Here is a 27067-nt window from a genome sequence, read left to right as displayed (position 1 = left end):
GTCAAAATTACCTGAAGATACCGAGCCAACAGCCACCACCACTCCTATATCTGACTGAATAGCCTTTGACTGTCAGGTAAAACTTTTGAGATGTATTAACCAGACAGACGACTAGTTTTCACCACCCCGAAGGCTAGGAGTGTGCTCAGCTAGCTTGTGTCCTGCAGAAGGAATCCGTTTCAAGGCAGCTTGAAGGACAGGACAGGATACACTGTCCTCAGCAGTGTATCTTGAAGGGTCTTTCTTTTGTTCTGTGACTATAGAAGTTAAATGTAAACACTTCCATCCGGGAGCATGCCATTCAGGGTAACTCGAGTCTATGTCCTAGACCATGGGTACTCATATTTAGCTCAGAAAAAGACTATCGCTTATTCCTGTTGGAGTAAGAGCTGTGTTCTGATCCTTTAATAAGTATGAAGATGGACTGAGGCTGTGGGAGAAGGATCATGTATTTAAGACCAGTCTGGGATAGATAATGAATTCCACGCTAGCCTGAGCTACACAATGAGAAGAAACAAAGGGATTTGTCTATAAAGTGCACAGCTAAGGTCCTGCTCAGAGTCTGATAAGGAAGGAAGAGCTCCTGGAGTAGCCCCACACCTCTGGGACCCCAACACCTGCGGGGGAGGGGAGGGTCAGGGGCTCCAGGCAAGCCTGTCTCAAAAGACTCAGAGAAAAAAAGAAGACACAGGCACCATGAATAGAGACACAACACATGGTGGCATGAGGCTCTTGGCAGCAACTCTCACCTTCTCAATGTCTTCCAAATGACTTGTTTTGGCTTCTCCTGACTTATAGATGTCTCCTCCGTCCCCTCCAGCACCTACTCCCACACTGTAGCAGATAGTTCAAACAACCCAGCTTTGCCTACTGAACTCCTTAGCACAATTAAGAAGATTAACCTTTATTCTTTTTGTTTTCACTTTGATTTATGTGCAAAGTGTGTGAGTGGCATGATGAACTGCTGTCCTCTTACAGGCGCATGAGCCACCATATGGGTGCTGGGAATGGAACCCAGGTCTTCAGCAAGAGCAGTAAGGGCTCTTAACCATGGAGCCGTCTCTCCAGCCCCTCTTTATTTGTTAAACCACAGGTTTATTTATCTCTGGACGAAGAGAGATGTCTGAGAACAGGTGAGAGGAGGTGCAACTTTAAAGGAATGGTAAATGACTTTAAAGGAATGGTAAAATTTATTCAAAGCAATTAAGTACGAAGGGTCAGGGATCTTATAAAATAATTGGTCTAAAAGGTGTCAAGAAATTTTGATACTTTAAATTTAAATTAATGGTTAAAAGATTTTGCCCTTTTCTCAAAAGGTGCTAGAAGGCTAGAAATGACATGAATTGCATGTTTAAATGCCTGGGTCAGGGGATTATATGTTTAACTCAAGACAGAGTAAAGCACAGGGAGTTTGAACTCCACCACAAATTCTACTAATCCCGAAGCCCTGCTTTCCTGTGCTCTCACAGTCCAGTTCTGACCACCCCAGAGGCCCTTTCCTTCCACTCAGCAGAAGCTCGGTGCTTCATTAAATCTTACAAATGTCACCAATCTTGTTTACTGGAACTCTGAACCGCAGGTACTTCCAGGTTAACACATTCCGCTTAGAACCACCCTGTGCATTTCTTTTTAAATATAGAAAGACAAATAGGCCTTACTTTTAGGTTCTGAAATGCCTGTTGTTTCATGTAACCAAGCGATAGTCTTTCCAAAAAAATTAAATAAATAAAAACTTAAAAATATTTATTAATTTATTTATTGAGCGAGAACATCTGTGTCCACGCTCACAAGCACATCATAGCACCCAGATAGAGGCCTGAGATGTCTCATCACCCACCAAGCAACCCTTTCCTGCCATCAGTTTGGACACGTTATCTCTAGGCTACTCCTCTTTCTCTTTTCATCCATTAAACAAAATGGCCAGTAATACACATCAGCCCAAGTCTGACTCTGCCTAGTACTACAGAAGACGCTGACAAGGAATAGCAACCAACCATAGCCTGGGGCCTGGACTGGGAGAGCTGCACACATTCAACTAATCACTTAAGATACCAATACTTGATTATGATTCAGTTTGTGCTAGGGGATTTCGCCCTACTATAGGCTGGGGATGCAGAGCATTTTAAGGTTCACAAAGTGAAAATATGATATGATGATATACTCAGTGGATCAAGCTGAGGTACTGTCATTTATATGATGGGTTAATTAGGATGTATGCTGTTCTAAGGTGAGAAACATTTGTAGATTTGGAATAAAAACCTCATCCTCTCCCTTCCCCTTTCCTTCCTGGTTTCTTGAGAGGGGACTGAACTATGTATCACATTCTTTACAAGCTGGCCTAGAACTCCCTGTATATTTTAGGTTCTTGAATTTGTGGTCCTCCTGCCTTAGCTTCCTCAGTGCAGGCCTAGCTTGGACTTAACTATTTCTTCAGGTCTTCCTTTCCTCATGCTATATAAAATGTGTATCAATTCCATTTGCAGGTTTGGGTGCTCCACTTGTAGATACTGAATCCCAGCTATGGACCAGAAGGGCAGATGAAAAGGGCTTTTCCTCCCTTCTCTGCCTGGAGCTCTGCTTTGACTAGTATTTCTGGGCTCCTGTGAGATATTCTTCGCTTTGGACTTCTTTTACTTGGACTTCCTTTTTTTTTTTTTTTTTTTTTTTTGGTTTTTTAAGACAGGGTTTCACTGTAGTTTTAGAGCCTGTCCTGGAACTAGCTCTTGTAGACCAGGCTGGCCTTGAACTCACAGAGATCTATCTGCCTCTGCCTCTGCCTCTGGAGCTCTGGGATTAAAGGCATGAGCCACCCCCAACCCCCAGCTGACTTCCTTATTCTTGGTGATTTCCCTTAATACTGTTGTAGGGTTTGCATTGCTGTGAAGAGACACCATGACCACAGCAACTCTTATAAAGGAAAACATTTAATTGAGTTTGAGCCCTTTGTTGGGCACCAATTTCTAGTAGTACCAAAGAGTTCCACAATACCCTAGAATGGAGTATAACAAAGGTTTAATTATGTGGGAATAAACTCACAGTAAGGGTAGCGATCCACAGTCCATTGCGTGTGCTGGGAACTGAAACCGAATCCAGCAGAAAAGAGGACCATGCATGCTTTTTATCTGCACTTACAGTACATGAGGCCAACGCCACAGTGGATGGGTATTTTCAAGGCTATTGGCTGAAGGAGTTCCCACAACATTAGTTCATTATCATCATGGTGGAACATGGAGGCATGTGAGCAGACATGGTTCTGGAGAAGGAGCTGTGAGGTCTACATCTTGATCTGCAGGCAATAGGAAGTGAACTGTCCACTGGGCATGGCTTGAGCATATATAACACCTTAAAGTCCACTTCCACAGTGACACACTTCCTCCAACAATGTCGTACCTATTCCAACAAAGCCACAACTCGAACAGTGCCTTTCCCTATGAGTTTATGGGGGTCAATTACATTCAAACTACCACAATGGCTTAGCTGTATTTTGTATTTATATAATACCTCATTTCCTTCATCAGTGTGATAGACAGTAGGCCTTGAGTCCCCTTTAGCCCTCATTTCCCTTAATAGAACAGTGGCTCACATGAGACAGATGGGGAATAAGCACTTCTAGAGAAGTCTGCTAGTGAGCTTTCACAGAGTGGCATACTCACAACAAAGATAAGCATATAAGACAAGCACAGACTACAGAGATTAGAATATAGGTAATGGACATAGAAGAAAAAGTTACTTCACTTCTAACAACGTCTGCTAAATGTAACACTCTGTAATGTCTATTGTGTAATGTCAAATTGCTTTGGGAAAAAAAAGCTGCTGGGGAAAATGGAGCAGTGGTGAAACTGGACACACTTTAGAGGAAGAACGTCTTATAGAAAACGCTCTGAAACCACAGAGCTTGTGTTTGGCTTATTAACTACAAGTACATGACTTACTGCATAGTCAGTCTTAATTGCTACCTAGAAAACAATTATTCATTCATGGAAAGCTACGGTCGGATGCTCTACCTTTCGACAGCTTAACTTCCCTGCTGCCAATCTGGGTGACTTAACATGAGATTCAACAGGCTCGTTTATAAGCAATGGTTTGCTGATTTTATAGTTCTGAGGATCAAATTCAGGATGTCAGCATATTAAGTACACATTCTGCCATGCGGTGCTACACCCTTAGCCACTGAAAGGATTTTCTTCAGGAAAAATGCTAGAGAATAGGAAGAAAACACTGAAAAAATAATCAAGACACCTATAATACTATTTGAAAGAAGACTCAGCAATACCAACAATGAAAAAAAAAAACACATACGCAAAATGAATAGCCAAAATTAAAAATCCTTTATTTATTTATTTATTTATTTATTTATTTATTTTTTGAGATGGTGTAGCCTAGCTCTCTGGGAATTTGCAAGTTACAGAGATCCACTTGCCTTTGTCTTCCCAGTAAGTGCTGGAATTAAAGGCATGTGCTACTATGCCCACCACTATTAAAGACTGTTAAGTAAATAAATGCTCCAAACCTGGAGTTTTAGGTTTGTAAGATGGCTAAGATAGCTTTCATTGGAAATTAATACCATGCAATAACCTCTATTGTAGTCAGATGGCTATCACAAACTCCTAAGATTTCCTCCCACTAAGAAAGAAGGCATGTCCAAGCAAGATGGTGGGCCAGAAACTGCCTGCGTTACCTGTCCTCCCAGGAACAGCCAACAGCCCTCACAAGTCTCAAACGCAGTCTTCAACAGATGGGTCAGGGGTGCGGAGGAATCCCATTTTTTGTCACTCTACATCACTTAGAGAGCAGTGGCTAAGCTCCACCTTAAGAGGCAAGTATTTGTTTAAAATTGGGCAATTGTGGGTGTCTGAGAAAGGAGAGGCTAAATTAATCTGCCATAGTTCTATGGTCAGAAACAGTCCTATGGGTTGGTTGTGGAGGGCAAGGAAGCCTGGCCCAGGAACAAAAGGGCACAGAGAAAAGCATCCCTTCTCTCTTGAATCCTGGACCAGATTATATCGACTGAAAGTATCCCTGGAAACCGATAGTCCTGGTCAGACTCAGGCTCTGGAGCAACTCGTCTGTCATCCCTGCTTTATAGCTGGAGAGCGAGGAGCCCGGGTGGAATATGTGACACACACCTGCAGGGTGACAATGCTTTAAAAGAAGACTTCGTGTACAGAGTTCAGGGCTGTGTTTGCTTCCCCACCCCTTATGCCCTTGTAAGAAATCCCCTAGCTAAATCATAAACCACCTTGGGCATGATTGATGAAGTCTCAGGAGAGCAAGAGAACCGATCTGGCTGACAGACTGGAGGGTCCAATGTGTTAACATGAGCTCCTGATACAGAAAGTACACTACCGTCTCAAGGTTTCTACTGCTGTGAAGACACCATGACTACAACTCAGAGGTTCAGTCCATTAGCATCCACGTGGGACGCGGCAGCATGAGGGCAGACATGGTGCTGGAGAAGTAACTGAGAGTCCTACGTGTGGCAGGCAACAGGAAGTGTCACAATGTCACAATGAAGAAAGCTTGAACAAAAGAGACCTCAAAGCCCATCCCCATAGTGACACACTTCCTCCTAACAGGCCATACCTCTTCAACAAGGGCACACTTCCTAACAGTGTCACTACTTTGGGACCATTGTCTTAAAGCATTGCAACTACTAAAGTGAAGACACCTCTGGAGGACACTAAACATTTGTGCCACAGAGGCTCAATACCAGCATGAAGCACACGAAAACAAGAGTTCACAATCAAGCTGGCTCCCACCCTTGTACACAGACCGGGAAGTCTCTGGGTGATAAGGCTAACTAAGCTCTGGAGAGCAAACTGTCCAATAAGATTTTCAAATACCACCAAAAGGGACATCCTGGCAGATGATCAAATCCCACGGGAGAAATGTAAGAAACATGAAAAACCCCCACAGCACAACTCTTCGGAGACACTAGAGTGGGTGCAATGCCCGGGCCATTTCCTAGAAGAAATGGACAACATGCCAGGCGGTGGTGGTACACGCCTTTAATCTCAGCACTCAGGTGGCAGAGGCAGGTGAATTTCTACAAATCCAAATCCTGCCTACTGAACACAGTGAGTTCCAGGATAGCTAGAGCTACACAGTGAGACCTTGTCTTAAACAAACAAAAAAAGAAATGAACAACTGTAAAATGGATTCAAACACTAGACTAATGCAGCCCAGGACTTAGGAAGAAAAGCCAGCAATATAAATACTCATGTCCCCAAGAGATAGCTCAGTCAGGAAACTGCCTGCACAGAAGCACGGAGATCTGCGCTCGGATCCCCAGCACCTACATAGGCTGTTTATGGCAATGTCTGCCTGTAATCCAAGTGCTAGGGAGGTGGAAATGGGCACCCACTTTATCTAGGTCAAAATGGCTTTCATCAAGAAAAAACATGAGGGCTGGGAACACACATAAACAATTCCAACGGTGTGAGGAAAGAATTCTTACGAACTCCTGATAAGAATGTAAACTTGTGCAGTCGCTATGGAAATCAGTTTAGAGGTTCCTCAAACCTCAAACAAACATATAAACCTAACAAGTGGGGACCTAACTCTACCAATCCTGAGTATGCTCCTGAAGGACTAAGTTAACATACCACAGAGATACTTGCACATCCACATTCGTTGCTGCTCTATTCATACAAGCTAGAAAGTGTACTACACGACCTTCGGTGGATGAATGGGTTAAAAAAAATGGTACATATATATGATGAAAAGTTAGTCGTACAGAAAAATGAAATGATATTTGAACGAAAATGGATGGAACTTGGAATTACTACAAACAGCAATATTGCCTATCTTCTATCTAGGTGTGTATATGCCATGCAATTAGAAAGGGAACCATGAAAGAGGAAGCCAAAAATCTTAAGGAATAAGGTGGAAAAGAGAAAAGTGAAGGTACTGGAACATTTGTGATATGAAAGCGGGAAGTAGGAAGTATTTGGAGGGAGGAAGAGAATGGGCGAAAAGGGGACAGCAGAAGGGAAAGGCCCTGTATTAGAATAATGTATAAAAGCACAAATATGTGCAAATACCATAACGAGATCTGTTAGTATGCGTACTAACTTAAATAGATAGATTAGATAGATAGACAATAGATACACAGATACCAAATGAAAAACAGAAAGTATGACCAACTATGTTCTAAATAACTACTACATGGAACATCAAAATAAATATAAAAAGAATACACTAATATTTATAATAAATGCAATTGTGTTCTTTGATAGAGCTATTATCAAATTGTCCTTATTCAGCTAAAATAAAGGATGCACACGAATGATACAAAAGCGACCCAGAATTATAGGAAGGGTAGGGACAGAAAAATAAAAACGACGCTGGGTATCTTTTCATCTTGACTCAAGCCTACAAATGAATGAAACTGTAAATTAGAAACCAGCAATTCACATATGATAGTCAACTGGGGTTGGCTTTTCATTATCTTCATGGTTTGAACTAAGAGGAAAGACACATTTTAAGAATTGGCATAATATCTGTATATGGTGGCACATGTCAATAAATCCCAGCATTCTGGAGGCTGAGGTGGGAGGGCCATTAGTTGGAGGATGGTCTAGGTCACACATGGCCACACCCTCTCAAAAAAAATCATAAAAATAATCTATATAAACATGTAAATACTACTACTTAATCAGTGGAAAATAAGATTTTACAATAACCAGGTTTTTTCCACTCTTCCTCAACTCACCCATTAGAAAAAGTTTCTATAAAAATTGTACAAAATCATGAGTTAGAGAATTGATTAATCTTTTTCATCTGTCTGCTTTCATAAACAAAGACTCAACATTGAAGATGAAATTCTACACTAGAGGCAAGGATTTTTAAATTTGCTTTCAAGTTTATCTAAACACAATCTTGAGTGTTAGAAAAGGACTAAGACACTGTGTCACATGTATCACCGGGAAGGAATTTAAGAAACTCAACTCACCACTTCTTAGGCTTTGACAGAGGCTTGTATTTGCTGTATTTTACACGCCACTCGAGAACCTCTTTGCAGCGCTGACATACTCCATCATGAAGTTTTGCATTAATTTTCTAAAATCAAATAAAAATACATAAATTAAGAATCTCATCTCTAAGCCAATAAGGCAAGCCCGATAAAAAGATTGATGGGATGTTTTAAAAATAGCTTTGGATGGGCGAATGTCTCAGCAAAAGGGTGCTTGCCAACAAGTCTGAGGACCTGAGTTCAATCCCCTGGACCTACACAGTAGGAGAACCAACTCATGCAAGTTGTCTTATGATATATATATGGGGGGGGGGGGAGAGAGCACATACACACTCATGCACATAAAGTAAATAATTAAAGTTAAACTTTCGTCTATGAAAGATTCCATGACATAGCACGTGCTTTATGTATATCACTCAATTTGGTTCTTTAAAAGGCAATAGTTCCTAACCTGCCAACATGTTAAAGAGTTTCCAGTGTGACTCTGAGAAAGCCTTCCTCACTGGCCCTGATGTATTAGATCAACACGAGCATTGGATAAATAAGACACATGGATTTTACTGTTTGCAAAGTAAATCTATATTAAAATCTAGTAAGAGAAACACAAGATTACTATTTCAACAATTCAAATTCTACCAACAACTCTGAATTAAACTGGAAAATCAGAATTATTAGCTTGTTTGGGATGGCAGTAACTGAACAGTAAGCGGTGCCAGTGAGCAGCAGGCAGGAACTCAAATGGCATTCATTTCTTTTTGTCTCCTATGTAAGGTAAATGCTTTACAAAGGTTCCTTGGAGGCCCAGCCTTAAACAAACAAAGCCCCTCCAGCTCTCTTGGTTTTATGAGAACACAACATGAATGGAAACATGGGCAGCTAGCGAAAAAGGGATTTTATGAGGAAAGAAAACATTTACGATTTCATTCTCAAATGTGTTTGTATAAACAGGCAGGAGTTAAATGTACCCTTGGTCCCCTGTAATAGTTTCCTTTCTTATGTATGACACACTCATACACTACAGGATTTAGGTTCTGAGAGTCCTCCCATTTATATGACGAAAGAGGAGGGCTGGTTTTGGCCCACTGTTGGAAAGGATATTTGCCATGGTAAAGGGCATTTTTATTTATTTCTTTTTTCTTTTTCCCATTTTGTTTCCTTTGCAAAATTTCTCCAAGAGGGAAAAAAGCACATCACACAAGATGCAGATTCTTTGGATGGCTAATCAATAATGAGTTAGAACACAGTATTTGGACTAGGTCAGCTGAAGCAAACAACTGGAAAGGCCTTGATAGCCGTAAAAGCTGACAAGGGTGAAATAATCTGACAAAACTTTTATTCTAAGAAAATATATTTCAAGGGCATTTTCAACATTCATAAAGTATATTTTATTTTTTTTTAAAATTATTTATTTATTTATTATGTATACAATATTCTGTCTGTGTGTCTGCCTGCAGGCCAGAAGAAGGCATCAGATCTCATTTCAGATGGTTGTGAGCCACCATGTGGTTGCTGGGAATTGAACTCAGGACCTTTGGAAGAGCAGGCAATGCTCTTAACCGCTGAGCCATCTCTCCAGCCCATAAAGTATATTTTAAATACCTATGTCTCAGCTGACTCTCGAAGAATACACTGTCGCTTATGAATTATGTATGGGTTTTTTCCTTTATTTATGATATAGCAATGGACAATCCCGGGTAAAGCAAGCTCAGTATGTCTCTATGTTCCCTGTAACTAGGCTATTCCATAGAGGAGCTCCATGCCAGCACACCAAAGTCCTCTTCCTCTGTACCCTGGCTCTTAAGTTGCCATATACAGACTTCAAATTCACAATCTGTCAGTTGTCTTAAATCATCTGTTGCCTGAAATATCTTACAACTTGTATTTGTGTCATTTAACAATTATTAAGAATATGTTAAAGGCTTCGAATCAAAGTTACAAAGTGAAACAAGCTTTCTAACTAGAGTAAGTATTCATAGATTACAGGAAATTTCATTACCTGCAATTGTAATACATCAACATACACTGCTTGCCAACCAGGAAGCATTACCTGGCTTCTTGTTTGTTTCTCTATACAATTTCTGACCAGTTCATCTTGATTTATAAAGCCCTGAGTAATTTGGAAACTGGTTTCCTTAGGGTGGACCAACTGCAGAACAAAACAGGTCTTTGTGGGAACTTGTTCTGAGTGATCGGCGAGGCAGCATAAACGGAAATCTTGCACAGGGTTCACGTGACCAGCTGGAACTACTATAAAATTAACTTGGATTTTATGTATTAAGAAATGAATGAGATGACAACAAAGACTATGTTCACTTAAAGATGCATACATACAAAAGGGGGGGGGCAATTCCAGAGGTGAGCAAAGATCTGGCGATCCTACTTCAGGAATTGTTCCATGTTGGGCAAAGGAGACGCAATCTTACCTTACACACTCCTACTTGTGTCTAATCCTCCTTCGGCAATTTGTCTTAGTACGCCCCTCAAGGTAGAAAGTCACAGGCTATTGTGCAAATATAAACTAAAATTTGGTTTATGCTGGGTGGTGGTGATGCATGCCTTTAATCCCAGCATGCAGGGGGTAAAGGCAGGCCAATCTACAGGGTTCAAGGTTGGCCTGGTCTACAGAGTGAGTTCCAGGACACCCAGGGCTACACAGAGAAACCCTGTCTTGAGAAACCTAAGTAAGTAAATAAACAAACAAACAAATAAATAAAAGCTTGGTTTATAAAAAAGATCAATCCATTCATCAGGCTGATTTCCAGATCTTTTGTTTGTTTTGCTGTTTTGAGACAAAGTCTTGCTATGTAGTAGTCTTGGCTAGTCTGGAAGTTGGTGTACAGCCTAGGTTGGCCTTAAACTCATGGTAATCCTCCTGCCTCAATGTCCTAAGTGTAGGAGTCACAGGTATACCCCAGTGTACGTAACTTCCAGATTTTTAAATGAAAACTGCACATACCTAGAAATCAGTTACAGAAAGATGAAATGAATACTTCTTAAAAGTCAAAATAAATTTTACACATCAAAAGATGCTCCTAATGGAACACGGAGAGAATGTCTTAAAAATGCCTTTGTTTATCAATCCATACCAGTGTGTTACAGTGTAATATCTCAGTTACGAAGATTCTATTGCCATACAACAAATCTTCCATAATGGGATGTCACAACCATAAACAGAAACTGGATGAGAATTTAATCTTGGAAGGTAGCAAGAGCAAACAAACGACAACGTGTCACATAGATGAGCATTTCCTGAGCTACAAAGTATCACTTAAAGAAAGAAGATACCATTTGGAAGAATAAAGGAATTTAAAATAATTAATAATTTTTTTAGGATGTTTTTGGTATAAGGTAATTTTTCAACACTGCTGAAACCAAAACAACTGCAGATGGCATATTTCATTTCTCTTAATTGAAAAATAAAATTATTAAAGGAAAATGTCTATTCCAACTGCTGCCAACAGGGATCAGCAGAGGTGGGCCTGGTAAGTAAGTAGAGTTTTACTCTTTGATAGCTACATTACTGCTATCTGGAAACAGGAACCTTTTATGCTAATTATATTTAAAGCGCACTGTGTGAGAGAGACAGTGTCAGAGAGAGAAGGAGGGAGAGCAGGAGAGAGGGAAAGAGGGTAAGTTTGTGTGCTCGCTCCGGTATATGGGAGTGATATCCTGACTGTGTTATTCACATAGGTGTGGCCTCAGGCCCATGAAGGAATGGCAGAGCCTTCTCCCTGGGGTGAGGATGAAGCATGAGAAAGCCTTCCTCTGTCATAGGTCTGTAAAGAAGGCCCGGAACATCACAAGACCATCTTGAAGAAATATTATCAACTGAGCCCTTCTATTATGAAATGGGTCAAATCTGCACAAAAGTTGAAACAATTTGGTGTGGTGGCTCATGCCTAAGATCCAACACTCAGACACTGAGGCACAAAATGGCCATGAGTTTAAAGCCTGCTAGATTACAAGTTGAGACTGTCCCAAAAATATGTGTATATATACATGTATATGTATGTACATAGGCATATTTATACATCTAGCTAAAGCACAATGTCTAAAGACAATCACAGAGCTTGTCCTTCTCACGTGTGTATATACTTGCAGGAAGTTACAGACACAAAATCATTTTCCCTCTTACTACTCATCATATTCTAGAAACAAAGGCTCTAATACCACATGCTATTGTAACACTAAAAAAACATAAAAAAGAGTCCCCTAACATTATGAATGTGGACAACCTATACTGAAATTCCCTCAACTGCTCCCAGACTTTAAGACCTGCCTCCCCATACACAGGTCAAGATTACACAGTGTATTTTGAAAAATTGCAGAATATCCTGATATGGGACTCCCCCTCTGTATGCTATGAATATCACTGGTTAATAAAGAAACTGTCTTAGGCCTCTGATAGGGTAGAATAGAGGTAGGCAGGAAAAACTAAACTGAATGCTGGGAGAAAGGAGGCAGAATCAGAGAGAAGTCATGACCGCTAGTAGACCCCGAGCCTCATGGTAAAATATAAAATACTGGAAATGGGTTAATACTAGCTATAAGAGCTAGCTAGCAATACACTTAAGTGACTGGCCAAATAGTGATTTAAATAATACAGTTTCTGTGTGATTATTTTGGAAGTCTGGGCGACTGGGAAATGAACAAGCAGCCTCCTTACAACAATACCCCACATTTAGGATTTGTCTAATGGCTTCTTCACATTGTAACTTAGCATCCCACCCTCTCCAGGAACAGTAACTTCAATTTTGAACCTGTGGGTTTTCTAGAATATAGCACAAATAAAAGGACACAGCCACTTGAGGGGCTTACCTCGCTTTGGTGGCACCTGGCAGTATCCTGCTGCACTGTAGTTTACTTATCACTGAAGGACACCTTCAGTGTTGTGTTATTTGGAGTGTTAACCTTCATATAAGGTTTTATTTGGACATGTTTTTATTTCTCTTGGCCTTGAACCTCTATTTTCCCTTTGTATGATAACTTGGTTCCTAACATTTTTTCAAAGTAGCCATATATTTTGTAGTCCCAATAGTCTGAAGACCAAGTTTTCCTAAATGTCTTTCAGAACTTGTAACTGTTAAATATTTCATCTGCAAAGGCATGCAGTTCTCACTGCAGCTTGAATTTGCATTTCTCTAACATTACAGAGCTGTGCATCTTTTCTGCAATGCATCCTCTTTGTTGAAGCATCTGTTTGGCCTTTTGCCCAGTCTTCTTTGATCAGATTCTTCAGTTTCTGTACTTATTCTGAATATCAGCCCTTTGTCAGAAAAAACGCTTTGAAAACATTCTCCGCAACCTGAGCTTTTATTTTTATTACTCCCATTTTCTTAGGTTTTTAAATTTTAATGAAGAGCAAGACATCAAGTTTGTCTCTTATGAATTATATTTTCTATCTAAAGTCTAAGAGCTTTTGCTGGACAATAACAAAAAAAATCTTCATTTTTTTCTTCAAGACATTCAGCAATTTTAACTTTTACATTTAGTCTATAACTCACTGTGCGTTAATTCTGTACACAGCACAGGATACTAAAAGATTCTTTTCCAATTATACATAATGTCCAATTGTTCTAGCACCACTGAACTGCCTCTGTATTCACATTAAAAAATTAAGTACATATGGGCTTTCTCTGCACTCACCAAACATCCTGTCATTAATATATGTGGCCATTCGTTCTCCAATACCTCATCATGATTATGGCAACTTTATAGTAAGTTGTGAAATCAGCACCTTGAGGTCTCCAATTTTGTTCTTTGTCGAAATTGCTCAACTATTACGATTTCTTTCAATTATCTGTTTAAATTTGAGAATCTGTTTATTGATTTTAACAACAAAAAAGCCTTTTATAGTTTCAACTGCAATCACACTGAAACTATAATTCTGTCTGCAGGAGAACTAGCATCTTAACAATATTGAATTTTTCACACTCACTCATTTATTTTGTGTAGTGAGTGAGGGAAGGATGGGTGCGTGCCATGGCACACATCTGGAGGTGAGAGAACAACTTTTGTGAGTAATTCCTCTTTATTCACCATGTGGGCCCCACATACTGAATTGGGGGCAGATTGTCATACTTGTCACACTTAGGGGCAGATGCCTTTGCTTGCTGAGACACCTCATCAGTCCAGAACTGAATTTCATAATACATGAATATTGCAACTTGGAATAAACCACAGTTCATTGTGATATCTTTTTAATTCACTGGTTTCACACTGCTAACATTTGTGGAAGATTTCTGTTATGTCATAAGTTTTCTTTTAATAATAATTTTATTAATTATTTATAAACAAATTTATAATTTAATAATTATGAATATTTAATAATTATTTAAATAATTATTTAAATTATAATTATTAGATAAATATAAATAATTATAATGATAATTATAAATATTTAATAATTATTTATTTATAAATAAAATTTATATTTTTAAATAATTATTGGTTAATTATTATTTATTGGTTTATTAATAATTTGGTTCTGGTGTCTAGCTTAAGTTACTAGAAAAGTCATGTGCCATAGTTGAAAAGATTCAAACAGGTTTTATATACCACAAAATATTGCACTTAAAAATCTTACAGAGAATATGTAACATGAGGGCCGGCTTGTTGGGGTTTCTGTTCCGCCCGGTACCCCACAGTCGGCAAACCTCAAAGAAAATCACACACAGGACTCCATAAGGTTATAAACTGATTGGCCCATTAGGTCAGGCTTCTTGTTAGTCCTTATAACTTATGTTAATCCATTATCATTATCTATGTTAGCCATAATGGCTCAGTACCTTTCCCAGCTGGGCAGCTTACATGTTTCCTCTCCAGTGGTCTGCGCAGAAGTGCGGAGGAGCTTCCTGCTTCCCAGAATACTCCTAGTCTCTTTGCTCCACCCCTACTTCCTGTCTGGCTTTCCTGCCTATACTGCCTGCCTGGCCAATCAGCATTTTATTAAAATATGATTGACAGAATACAGACAATTCTCCAACACCAAGAATACATTCATATTCATAATTTTAAATGTTTATAAATACAAAAAGGTTCAGGCATACATACTTCCACCACCCTCAATAATCTGTATTAACTAAAGAAACTCCTCATGGTATAGCTTTCCCTAACTTGATTATATTTAGATATATTTAAAATTAATATTTTTTGTTTGTTTTTGGTTTTTTTGGTTTCCCTGTGTAGCTCTGGCTGTTCTGGAATACACTCTGTGTATCAGGCTGACCTCTAACTCAGAAATCTGCCTGCCTCAGCCTCCCGAGAGCTGAAATTAAAGGTATGAACCAGCACTACCTAGCAGGATTCAACTTTTTATGGAAATAAAATGAATGAAGCAGGGAGGAAAATACTCAAATGTCATACAGAAGTATTTTACACACTTTCAAATGCTTCTGTCTCTCCTGCTAATTCTCCATCAATATTTTTGTTACATATTAGCAACAGTATATACTTCCATATGATTTCTTATGATTAGAATTACTTAATAGGTGAAAATAATTTTATTGATCATATTTAGTTTGAGACAGTATGTACATTTACCTATAGTCACAAAAAAATGTATGCTCATTTATGTACAACATAATCAATTCAGGACACCAAGAATCAGTTTTACTCAAACATCAGAAAAAGTGCTTGCTACAGAAGCATGGGGACCAGAGAAGGATCCCTAGCACCATGTAAAAAGCTAGGCCTGGGGCTTAAACCTGCAACCCCATCCTGGATGCAGACAGGTGCATCTTAGGGTCTCACTTGTTAGACAGTCTAGACAATCAAGCTCCAAGTTCAGTGACAAATACTGTCTCAACCTATGGGACACTATGAAAGCAGTGCCTGACAAAAGTATGGGAGGGGGGAGACATAGGGGAGTAAGGGAAGAGAAGAGGAGAAGGGGAGGATTGAGGGAATGGTACAGTCAAGATGGAGGAAGGACAGAGATGAGAGCAAGGAAAGCTTGATTGAGGAAGCCATGACAGGGTTAACAGAAACCAGACTCTAGAGAAATTCCCAGGAATCCACAAGGATGACTCTGCCTAAGACCTTAAGCAAAAGAGGAGAGGGAGCCCTATCTTGACTTGCCCTGAATCAGACTGATGATTATATTAAATATCATCATAGAACCTTCATCCAGCAACTGATGGAAACAGAGGCAGAGACCCACATCAGAGCACTGGTCTGAGCTCCCAAAGTCCAGTTGAAGAGTGGAAGGAATGAGAATATGAGCAAAGAGGTCAAGACCATGAAGAGTATACCCATTGAAACAGTTTACCTGAGCTAATGGGAGCTCACAAACTCCAGCTGGACTGGGAAGGAACAATCATAGGAACAAACTAGTCCCTCTGAATGTGGTTGACAGATGCATGGCTGGAGCAGACTGAGGGGCCACTGGCAGTGGCACCAGGATTTATCTCTACTGCATGTACTGGCCTTTTGGGATCCTAATCTCTTTGGATGTATACCTTGCTCAGCCTAAATATAGTAGGGAGGGCCTTGAACATTCCACAAAGTAATGTGCCTTACCCTCTGAGGATTAGATGGGGGTGGGGTGAGAGGGTGTATGGAGGGAATGAGAGTGGGAACTTGGATTGGTATTTTTTTCAAAAATCTAATAAATTAAAAACAACGTACTCACATGCACATGCACACAATCACATATATGCAACATGCATATATACACAGGTACAAATTTTCAAGCTAGCTTTTGTTTATTTGCTTAAGACAGGGATGTATATACAGTTCAGACTAGCCTGGTATTCCTTACAGAGCCTAGTACTTAATGACTGTCCTGCCTTGTTCTCCCAGATATTGGTATTACAGAAAGTGTGCCATCACATCACATATTAATGTGAAAATGAGAAACGTGACTGTCTGCTCCTCTCAGGATTAACTGGATAAGTTACTTGATGTGGGATGTCCTTCTGTATATGTGTTGCTTTTATTGGTTAATAAAGTTGTGAGTCATGTAACATGGGTGCTTAGAACCAAACTTGAGGCTTGGAAAGAACAGCAAGAACGCTTAACCACACAGACACCTCTCCAGCCATATATAAATGACAGATATTTTACAGAGAGAAACAGATAACTCTTGGTAATTGAGTTTTCCTTTCTCCAAGTTCTTTACCTCCTGTGTTTTGTTATTCACTTGCTTTGCTTTGCTTTGCTTTGTTTTGTTTTGTTTCAAGTGATGAGGATCAGCTTTAGAACCTTGTATTGTTAGGTGCCATGACCATGCTGTGTCAGGAACACAGACAAACATGCTTTGCACTCTAGGAGATCAGAGTTTATTGGATAGCAATAAATTCACACGGTATGGCAGGCATTTGGCAGATATTTTTGTTTTTCTTTAGTATTCATGGCCAAGGCCGTGAAGGAGTAAAAAAGTGAGCTGGAATTTGTTTCCTGGAACCACGGAGGAGCCTTTTAAAAGATGGCATTTGGGACAGAGAAAGAACAGATGTGATGGCTAAGATAGCGGCTGCCTTTGACTTTGAATAGAAGGCATCACGGGTTTCTGCAGGAGAACTGCGGCCTTCTGTGAAGTTGGCCACGTCTGACTCTGTCCCTTAGTTAGAATGGAGTCTCACTGCTAATGCTGAAGCTGTGCCTTCAGTTGACCTTGAATAAATACCCTGAGAAAGAGGAAGTTGATGACTAAACCCGGAAGTCTCAGCCAGGGATCCTGAACAGACAATTCTTTGAGGCCCTTCCTTGTAAGATAAACCTTATTTTCAAAAAAGACCGAGCATCCCCAAGTGGAACTATGGACACTGTCGACGTTTACAGTGAAATATGAGAAAAGATTTGTGACTATGAAACCAGAACTACAGATGTTTGTTTCTATTTAGAGCAGCTTTTCTTGGATTATTTTCTTGCTGAAAATGTCCTGGAGTCAGTTGTGAAGTTAGCTTGGAAACCATTGAAAACACATTATCTTCAAACACGAAGTAATCCTGTTCTAGTCATTTTAAGGCAGATTTCCCCATTTGGGGTAGTAACATTTTGTGTTCTTGTGTTTAGTGTCTCATTGTTTTTTCTTTATTAAAAAACTATTTTCTGGCTGGGAATGTAGCTCGGTGGTAGAGTGCTTGCCTTACATTCTCAAGGCCTTAGGTTTGATCCCTGTCATGGGGGGGGGGTGTATTTTCTTCTACTTGTTGAATGCTCTCCTAAATTGGATCCTAATGGAAAGAATGAAAATCTCCAGAGTTTTCTTATTCAGACTTTTACTAGTTCATTTCAAGTCCCACTATTTTAATTCTTGAGAATGGAAAGGTGTTGGCAGAGGTCACTAGTTTGTTTCCCAACTACCCTGACTTGAAATAGTCACTCAGAAACTATTATTTGCAATACTATTTGACCAATAGCTTAAGCATATTTTTAGCTAGCTCTTTTATCCTAAACCAACCCTTCTCCTTCTCCATTAATCTGTGTATTGCCACGTGGCTGTGACTTACCCAGTAAAGTTCCTTCTGGTGTCTGGCATCTGTCTCCAGTGGGGGCTACATGACTGTTCCCTGACTTCACCTACTTTCTCTATAAATCTCTTTCAGCCTGGCTTTACTCTGTTAAGTCATTGGCTGAAAGCAGCTTCTTTATTAATAAAACATATTCACAGCATACATCACCTTCCACATCAGAGAGGTGTCTGTGTATTTAAGCGTTCTTGCTGTTCTTTCCAGGCCTTAAGTTTGGTTCTAAGCACCCATGTTGCATGACTCACAACTGTCTGTAACTCCAGCTCCAGAAAATATCCCAGGGCACTGACATACTACTCACAGACAGACAACACACACACACACACACACACAAATAGAAGTAAAAAACAATTTGAAAAAAAGGTGAAATGGCTAGTTGTTGGAATTCTTTGGAAGTATTTGTTTGTTACATTACGCATTCCATCTTTGTTTTCTTTACCAGGGGACCATTAGCTTAGTGGTAGAGAGAAGGTTGCTTAGTATGCAAGGTGCTCCCTTAGATTCCCAGCACCAGAGGAATATATATATATATTTCTCTCTCTCTCTCTCGCTCTCTCTCTCTCTCTATATATATATATAGAGAGAGAGAGAGAGCGAGAGAGATTGGTTTTTGTTTTGTTTTTTGGTTTTTCGACATAAGGTTTCTCTGTAGATTTTCGAGCCTGTCTAGGATGGCCTCGAACTCACAGAGATCGGCCTGTCTCTGCCTCCCAAGTGCTGGGATTAAAGGCATGCGCCACCACCGCCCAGCTCTAGTTTTTTAAATTCCTGTTTTAATAATACTGTACATCTGCAAAACTCTTTATATCCTGCAAGTTATTAAACAGTGATTCAATCTTTCCTCCCCTCAACCCCACAAACTAACATTCTTTCAGACTAATTGTATTACTATAAGTGCTTTATATTTCTTTAATTACTTTATATTTCCATGCAAATGGAAATATAAGCTTTTGTCATTTTGTAACTGGTTTATTTCACTTAGCAGTATCCTCAAGAGTTACAGATGCAGAATGCCCCAACTTCTTGTCCTTAAAAATGCTAACAATGCTCCACTACATATATGTTAATATACTATGCTTATCCAGTCATGCCTCTATAGTCTTTTTGGCTCTCCTGTGTTTTAGCTATTATAAACAATACTTGTTGTCAGAGGATGCTTGCTCATTTCCTGGCCACCCAGACTCCCAAAATAATCACTCAGAAATTTTATTAATTGCAATACTGTTTGGCCAATAGTTTAAGCACATTTCTAGCTAACTCTTACATCTTAAACTAACTAACCCATCTCCATTAATCTGTGTATCAGCACATGGCTGTGGTTTACCGGATAAAGTTCCGTCTAGAATCTAGCACCTATCTCCAGTGGGGCTACATGGCTTCTCCTTGATTTTGCCTCCTTTCTCCCAGAATTTAGTTTAATTTTCCTACCTAGCTCTATTCTGCCAAGTCACTGGCTGAAACAGCTTTATTCATTAACCAATAAAAGCAACACATGTATAGAAGGACTTTCCACACCATTTCCCCTTTTCTGTCTAATGAAAAGGAAGAGTCTAACTTTAACATAGGAAAATTACATATAATAAAATAAGTATCAAGCAAGAATTACAGTTACAACATTTATATCTACTTTATCTTTTATCATAACTAAGGAAAACTGTATCTATTCTTCAACTCTTATCAAAGATTTCAGAAGGATATAATATTACCATAGTAAACAGGAAGTGCACTGTAAGCAACCTGCAAAACTCGAGAATTGGCAGAGACATCTCACTGCCTGGACAATCACCCAAAGTTCTTCTGTATAGTTGGGACAGCCATCTTCAGCCTACTGGCCCATAGTATCCAGCAGATTTTTCCACGAGGCAGGAAATGTCAAAGACAGTTCTACCTATATTGGCAGTTCGTGAGTCTCTTTCTTCTATGTCCTGCAGACTCTTCCATGAAGCAGGAACCCCCAAAGGACTCTCTTACCTTCTTTAGGCAACTTTAGCATTCATTTTTTCTGTGGTCCTGCAAGTCCAGTCAAGCAGTTCAGGCAAGAACAGTTTCTTGCCCAAATCAGCAGTCATCACTCAAAAACAGAGGACACAAGATGAGAATACCTCACTGATACCAAGCAATGTGGCTAACACAGACAAGAATTATGGGCTAATTTGAGATGTACGAATTAGTTAATAAGAAGCCTGAGCTAACAGGCCAACTAGTTTATAATGTAAGCCTCTGTGTGTTTCTTTGGGACTGAATGGCTGCGGGACTGGGTGGGACAGAAACCTCTGTCAACAAATACTGCTAAAAGCAGCTGATTAGGACATGGAATCAGAAGCAGAGTTTTAGGATCATACATGATGCAGTACCTAACTTTTTATAGGCAATTTTTGTAGCACCAGTCTATACACGTGTTTTTATGCTAATGCTACACACTATTTTTATTAGCTTTGCCATCATTTATGAAATTAAGAAATGTCAATTCTCCTTAGTTCTTTTTCAATACTCCTTTGGTTATTTGGGATCCCTTGAGATTCTGTGTAAGTTTTAGACTTTTACAATGTCTGTACAGAAGCCCCTGGAACTCAAAATTGGACTGAACTGAATTTGTAGATAACCTCAGTAGCACTGATATCTTAATATTAAATCTTTCAATCTAAGAACATGAGGTATTTTTCATTTATCCAATGCCTTCTATTACATTTAAATCCAGAAATGGCTCACAATTTTCACTGTGAATCTTTTGTATCTTTAGTTAATTCTCAGTTTCCATTCTTCACCAAACTATTATAAAGAAATTAGTTAATTCCATTTTCAGAGCACTCATTTTTAGTGGCCAGACATATAACCCATGTTTGTGTGTGGACTGGTTTCCCGCTACTGTGGTGAATGCATTTACTTGTTTAAATGATGGAGCCTTGAACATTCTTGATACACAAGGTCATAAAGCTATTAATAGAGTTACTTTTAACCTCTTTTTAATTTGTGTGCATTTTATGTCCCTTTTCTTATATAACTGTCCTAGCTCCAACTTCCAGCACTAATTGACAAAAGCAGACAAGCAGAAACACTTTCAAGAGCCAGGTTTAAGCTGGATGTGTTGGTACAGATCTGCAATGCCAGCAAATGGACAGTTAAGGCCAACCTCACACATAGTCAGACTTTGTCTCAACACCACAGAGAGCACTTTGTCTCAACAAGTAAGCAAGCAAACAAACAAAACAAAACAACAACAAAATAACAAAACAACAAAAACAAAAAACCTTGCTATACTTTCACAGCTAAGTATGCTGCTTATTGTGGGATTTCAACAAGTAGTTTTTTTATTTTGAAGGAGCTCTTCTATACCTAGTTGTTGAGTGTTTGGAGTACTGAATTTTGCCAACTGGTTTTATAACTTCAGTTCCAATGGTCATATAGAATTTTTCATAAACTGTTCATGTAGTACAAGTGCTGAATTATATTTATATTGTAGAAATGAGTGCCACTTTAATGTTTAATCCTTTATTATTTATTTACTTAGGTTCTATTATTATTTATGTGTCCACGCATGTGTCTGTGTAAATGTATGCTATGAGAGTGGGGATTATCCAGAGGCCAGAAGAAGGAGTCAGATCCCTAGAGCCGGAGTTTCAGGCAGTTTTGAGCCACTTGACAAGAGTGTTGGGAACTGAACATGGGTCTTCTGCCAGAGCAGTTCTTAACCACTGAGCCATCACTCTCACCAATCTGATCCTTTTCTTATCCTGTTTAATTAAATTTGCTATCATTTTCTTTTGCCTGGAGATTTTTACACTTATAATAGCCATCATATTGCCTTGATGAGGTGCTGGTAATAACAACTGAAAGTGGGAAAGACTTGGCTTAGTCCATAGTCCTCGGCTATGTTGAGTTTGTCTCCATGATGAAGCAGTAGCATGTAATAGAGGATACTCACTTTATGGAGAACAGGAAGCAGAGAACAAAAACAAGACATGCTATAACCCCTAGTGACTTACTTCCTTCAGCTACATACCACCTCATTAACAAACACCACCAGTTAGAGGCTCTGACTTTAACACAGCAGGACCCTTCAGACTCCAGCAATGCTTAGTTACTATTCTGTTGCTGTGATGAGACACCATAAAAAGAAGCATTTCATTGGAAGCTTGCTGACAATTTCAAACGGTTAGTCCATAATCATCATGGCAAGGGGTGTGGCAGCAGGAAGGCAGGTATGGTAATGGAGAAATAACTGGGAGCTCATATCTGGTCCACAAGTTGCAATAGAGAGTGAGACTGGGCATGGTGCGGGCTTTTGAACCCTCATGGTCCACTCCCAATGACACACCTCTTTCAAGAAGGCCATACCTCTTAATCCTTCCTAAACAGGTCCACCAACTAGGGAACAAACAGTTAACCATATGAGCCTGTGAGGGCCTTTCTCATCTAAACCACCAAAGGCAGTAAGAGGCTCTGAAGTGAGCCTGCTCTGCAGTTCTGCACTCTAGGATCCTGCCAACGTCACACAAGCTGTGGAAAGCATCATTTTATAATCCTTTCTAATTTGGCAGAATTGGCATGAATTTGCTAATTTTCAATTTTAGTTATTGTCATTTGAGTCTTCTTGTTGTTAGTCCATCTACCTAAGTTTGTTTATGTGTACATGTTAGCAATTTTTGAGGTTATTATTCCCCCTTTCCTTTCTCCATATCCTCTCATATACGCCTCCTTGTTCTTTTTCAAAATCATAGCCTTTTTTCATTATTTCATTATTATTTCACGGTTACTTACATGTGTGGATGTGTTGCTAAACACATAAAAATAACCCCAAAAATCTTTTGGTTTCATTGATTTTTCTATCTTTCCCCCCTTTTCATTTTATCTCTGCTCTAATCTATTTCCTTCCTCCCGGTGGCTTTGGTATGGTTTCTGTGGTCTAGTTCCAGCCAGCTGCACTGCGGACATGGGATACTTCTGATTTTCTAACTTCGTTTCCGGCAGAGAGCTACTTCAGTGCATCCTTGCCATGTTATGTCGCTTTGATTTTCTCTAAACTTTCCTCTTTTTCCTTGTGATTTGGTTGATATATTTGATACAAGAATATGTTTAATTTCTTAGTTTTTCTTCTATTACTAATTCCTTACTCCATCCATTAGAGTCAGAGAAGTTACACTGAGCAGTATGATTTCTATCACTCTGTCCACTGTATTAAGACTTGAGAAGATGTATTTTGCTGCTGTTGGAGAATTCCTTACAAGTTCACAGGCTGACTGGGCTTCCAAGTCTTCAAAGGCCTCTGTTTCTGCTTGTGTGCTGTCTAGTTTGACCCTTCATTCAAAGTCTTCAGCAAAGGCATCACTTGTTGGTAAGCTACTTCTCCCATCAAGCCTCTAGATTTTTGCTTCATACAGTTTTAGTGGTCCATTATTAGGTACACGACAGTTTTTAATTATTATATCTTGTCATATCAGTTATTAATGAAATGTCTTTTGTCTTGTAATTTTTTTTAATTTAAAGTCTATTCTGTCTGACTTTTGCAAAAACCACCCTTACACTTTCTCTTGGTTAATATTTGCCTGGACTATTATTTCCATCCTTTAACTTTGAATCTATTTATAAGTTTGAATCTCAAGCTAGTCTCTTGTAGACACTATACAGTTGCATCATATTGCTAAATCCTTTCAACCAATCTCTGCCATTTGATTGGACAGCTACACCCTACAGTTTTTCACTACTGGAAATTGAGCCTAGACTCTGCTAAGTAGTGCTCCAACTCTGAGATTACCAATCAGCTCCTTTGCATTTTACTTCAAGCAGGACTTCACTAAGCAGACTTGAGTTCACTCTGCAACCTAGGCAGGCCATGAATCTTACAATCTTCCTTACTCATTCTGTCAAGTAGCTGGGATCACAGGTCTACAGTATCAGTATCCTTCGCCTTCCAGCAAACACTGCTGCACACTGCTCAGGTATCTCAGTGTAGTTATTTAGACAGGTAACTGCTGCACTGGGTACTTTTCTTGTGATCCTACAAGAAGATTTTACTTTGCTCATGGCTCAAGGGACTACAGACCATCCCCGAGGGGAAAGTATGGAGGCAGGCAGCTCCGGGTCTGCAGGAATGCGCAGCTAGGGGTCAGCTAGGGGTCGTAAGCTCACAACTTGGCCGACAAGAAGCAGAGGATGGACAAGTGTTAGTAGAGTTATACAGAAATCCTCGAGGCTCGTCCCTAGTGATGAGCTCAATGAGGCTCTATTTCCTAAAGGTTCCATAAGGTTCCAATAGCAAAACCTGGGGCCAAGAGTTCAAACACACAAGCCTATCATGGACACTTCACATTTAAACCACAGCAACTAGGAAACCAGCATTGTTAATTTTTATCAAAAGAACACTAGAATAATAAATTGAATACAAAAGACTGCTACCATAAATTCATAAACCACATGCCTAATCCTTTATAAAAATTCTCCTTGCTACTTTTACGACATTCCTGTGGTTGGGGTAGGCATTAATTATCCTCATTTTGAGGATGAGAAATCTGACGCTCAGAGGATTAAGAGATTTACTTGAGGTCACAAAATTAATCAGGAACATCAGAGAATAAACTCATAAAAAGATAAGTTTAGTCTTAGAACATGGAGTTAAGTTAAACACGGAAAGTGTCCCCCATAGTTTTCAAGGTTTTCCATGTATTAAGAATGAAATAATAAGAAACACTGCACCCAGTTTTGCAGAGCATACCTGTAGTCATATTTTGTTTGTGTTTTGACAAATAAAGCTTGCCTGATGTCAGAGTACAGAGCTAAAACACTAGAGGCCATAGAGTGGTGGCCTACACCTTTAGTCCCAGGACTCAGGAGGCAGAGGCAGAGAGATCTCTGTTAGTTCAAAGCCACCCTGGTCTACACAAGATTGGATCTGTCGAAAAGAGAAACAGCTCACACAAAGATGATCCCAGCACTTGGGATCACACACCTTTAATCCCAGCACTAGGTAGGTGGAGACAGGAGCGATAAGGCTGGGAAAGAAGAATATAAGGTGGAAGGGACCAGGTACTCAGGCAGTCTGAGGTTTGGTGGAGACAGTCGCAGTTTGAGGATCGTCCCTGCGTCTGAGTGTGGGGATGAAGTCTGAGGACAAGATCGCCCCTTCGTTCTGAGCACTGGTGGAGGTAAAAGATCTCTCTAGTGCAGGTCACAATGCTTCTCTGATCTTCAGCATCAACCCCTATATCTGACTCTAGGTTTTTATTATTATTTAAGACCAACTAGAATTCATGCTACACATACACACTGCCACTTGTAAGATACCATAACTTGATCCTAAAACTGGTATACTGCTATGCTAGCTATCTGCTAATAGGGTCAAACCTACAGTAACCTTTGCGGTATACAGTAAATTATTTGTTTAAAGAACCAAAACAAAATTCTACAGTTAGAAAAGTTAATTCAGAGAATAAAATATTATCTTCAGGAAGCAATATTCTAGAAGAGGAGGATGTTTCCACCCATTTACCATGTCGCTCACAGATCAATCCCCCAGGACAGTTAAACAATGGAGGGTCAGTAACAGTGAGCAACAAGGACTAACCTGTGTACAATTCAACTAGAATGCATTGAGCCCAACTCAAACAGCAACATGGAAGTGTCACAAGGCACCACACATGTTTTTATAACCACTCATTAGAACTTAGTCACAATCTGAGATCTTGTCCAACCAGTAAGGTATGCCCCAAGTTAGTGATCTTTAAAGAGACAAACTCGTGACTACTGTTGGACAGCTTTTAAACAGACTAGAATAGCCCTTCCGTACTAATGGCATATATTAAGAAAGTGTGAATTTAACTCTTTCACGTAAGTAACAAACAAGCAAGCCACAAACCCAATGACTTATCTTTAAATATAAATCTATGCATTAAGTCACACACTTGGGGGCAATAATAAATGAGCAATTACTACCTGGAAGCCAGCAGCATCTTCAAAGATAATTGCCTTATTCTGGTCACATTTATATTAAGTCACCCAAGTGGGAAAAACTAGGTTTATTCTGTGATTCATTTGGTTTAAGGCTCAGTTTTCACATATGATTTTCCTAATTAATGTTCAGTTGAGAACATTTTCTTGTTGAGAGAAAAACAGTACAAAGATATTTTTGAGGAAATGAATAAAGCCAAGAAGTAAAAGTAGATTTAATGAAGGATGCAGATTATCTAAAATAACTAGAGCAATGCAACATTATATTCCTGGAGTTTTTCTATATTTCCAGTTTCTATAATCCTTTTCCTTGTCTTCTCAAATCATCCATGAGTGGAGTAAAGAAAGCAGTGTTGCTATTTAATGTTATTCTAACTTCCAGAGTTGGTGTAACTCATGTAGCGCTGTATAAAGAGTGACTCAGTAGTCACGCCAGCAGACTGCTGGGTTTATTTATTTATTTTGTGGCTCTAAATTTAGGGCTCTTTCCAACATAACAACCTACAAATGTGTCATGGATTAGAATTAGAGAGAGCAGGTACCATGCCCATCTCTATTCATGGAGGCAGTTCAAAAAAGTCAAAACTAATAGTATCTGGCACTGCACATGGTACCTCAAAGATTCCAAAGATTATCATGTCCAGTTCTTCTCTAACGGCGCTTAAAAATCCCACTG

General features: G+C 39.5%; 1 protein-coding gene across 1 annotated transcript in view; it reads right to left on the bottom strand.

Moving 5' to 3' along the window:
• C7H9orf85 (chromosome 7 C9orf85 homolog) overlaps positions 1-27067 on the bottom strand; it is a 57573-nt gene that overhangs the window by 15182 nt on the left and 15324 nt on the right. Inside the window, exon 2 of the mRNA XM_048438701.3 lies at positions 7955-8061. Coding sequence (XP_048294658.1) covers positions 7955-8061 — 107 coding nt within the window. The remainder of the gene's footprint in view (positions 1-7954; positions 8062-27067) is intronic.

The sequence above is a fragment of the Myodes glareolus genome, chromosome 7 (assembly GCF_982192425.1).
Source record: "Myodes glareolus chromosome 7, mMyoGla1.1, whole genome shotgun sequence".
Taxonomy (NCBI): domain Eukaryota; kingdom Metazoa; phylum Chordata; class Mammalia; order Rodentia; family Cricetidae; genus Myodes; species Myodes glareolus.
This window is presented reverse-complemented; position numbering and strand designations above follow the sequence as displayed.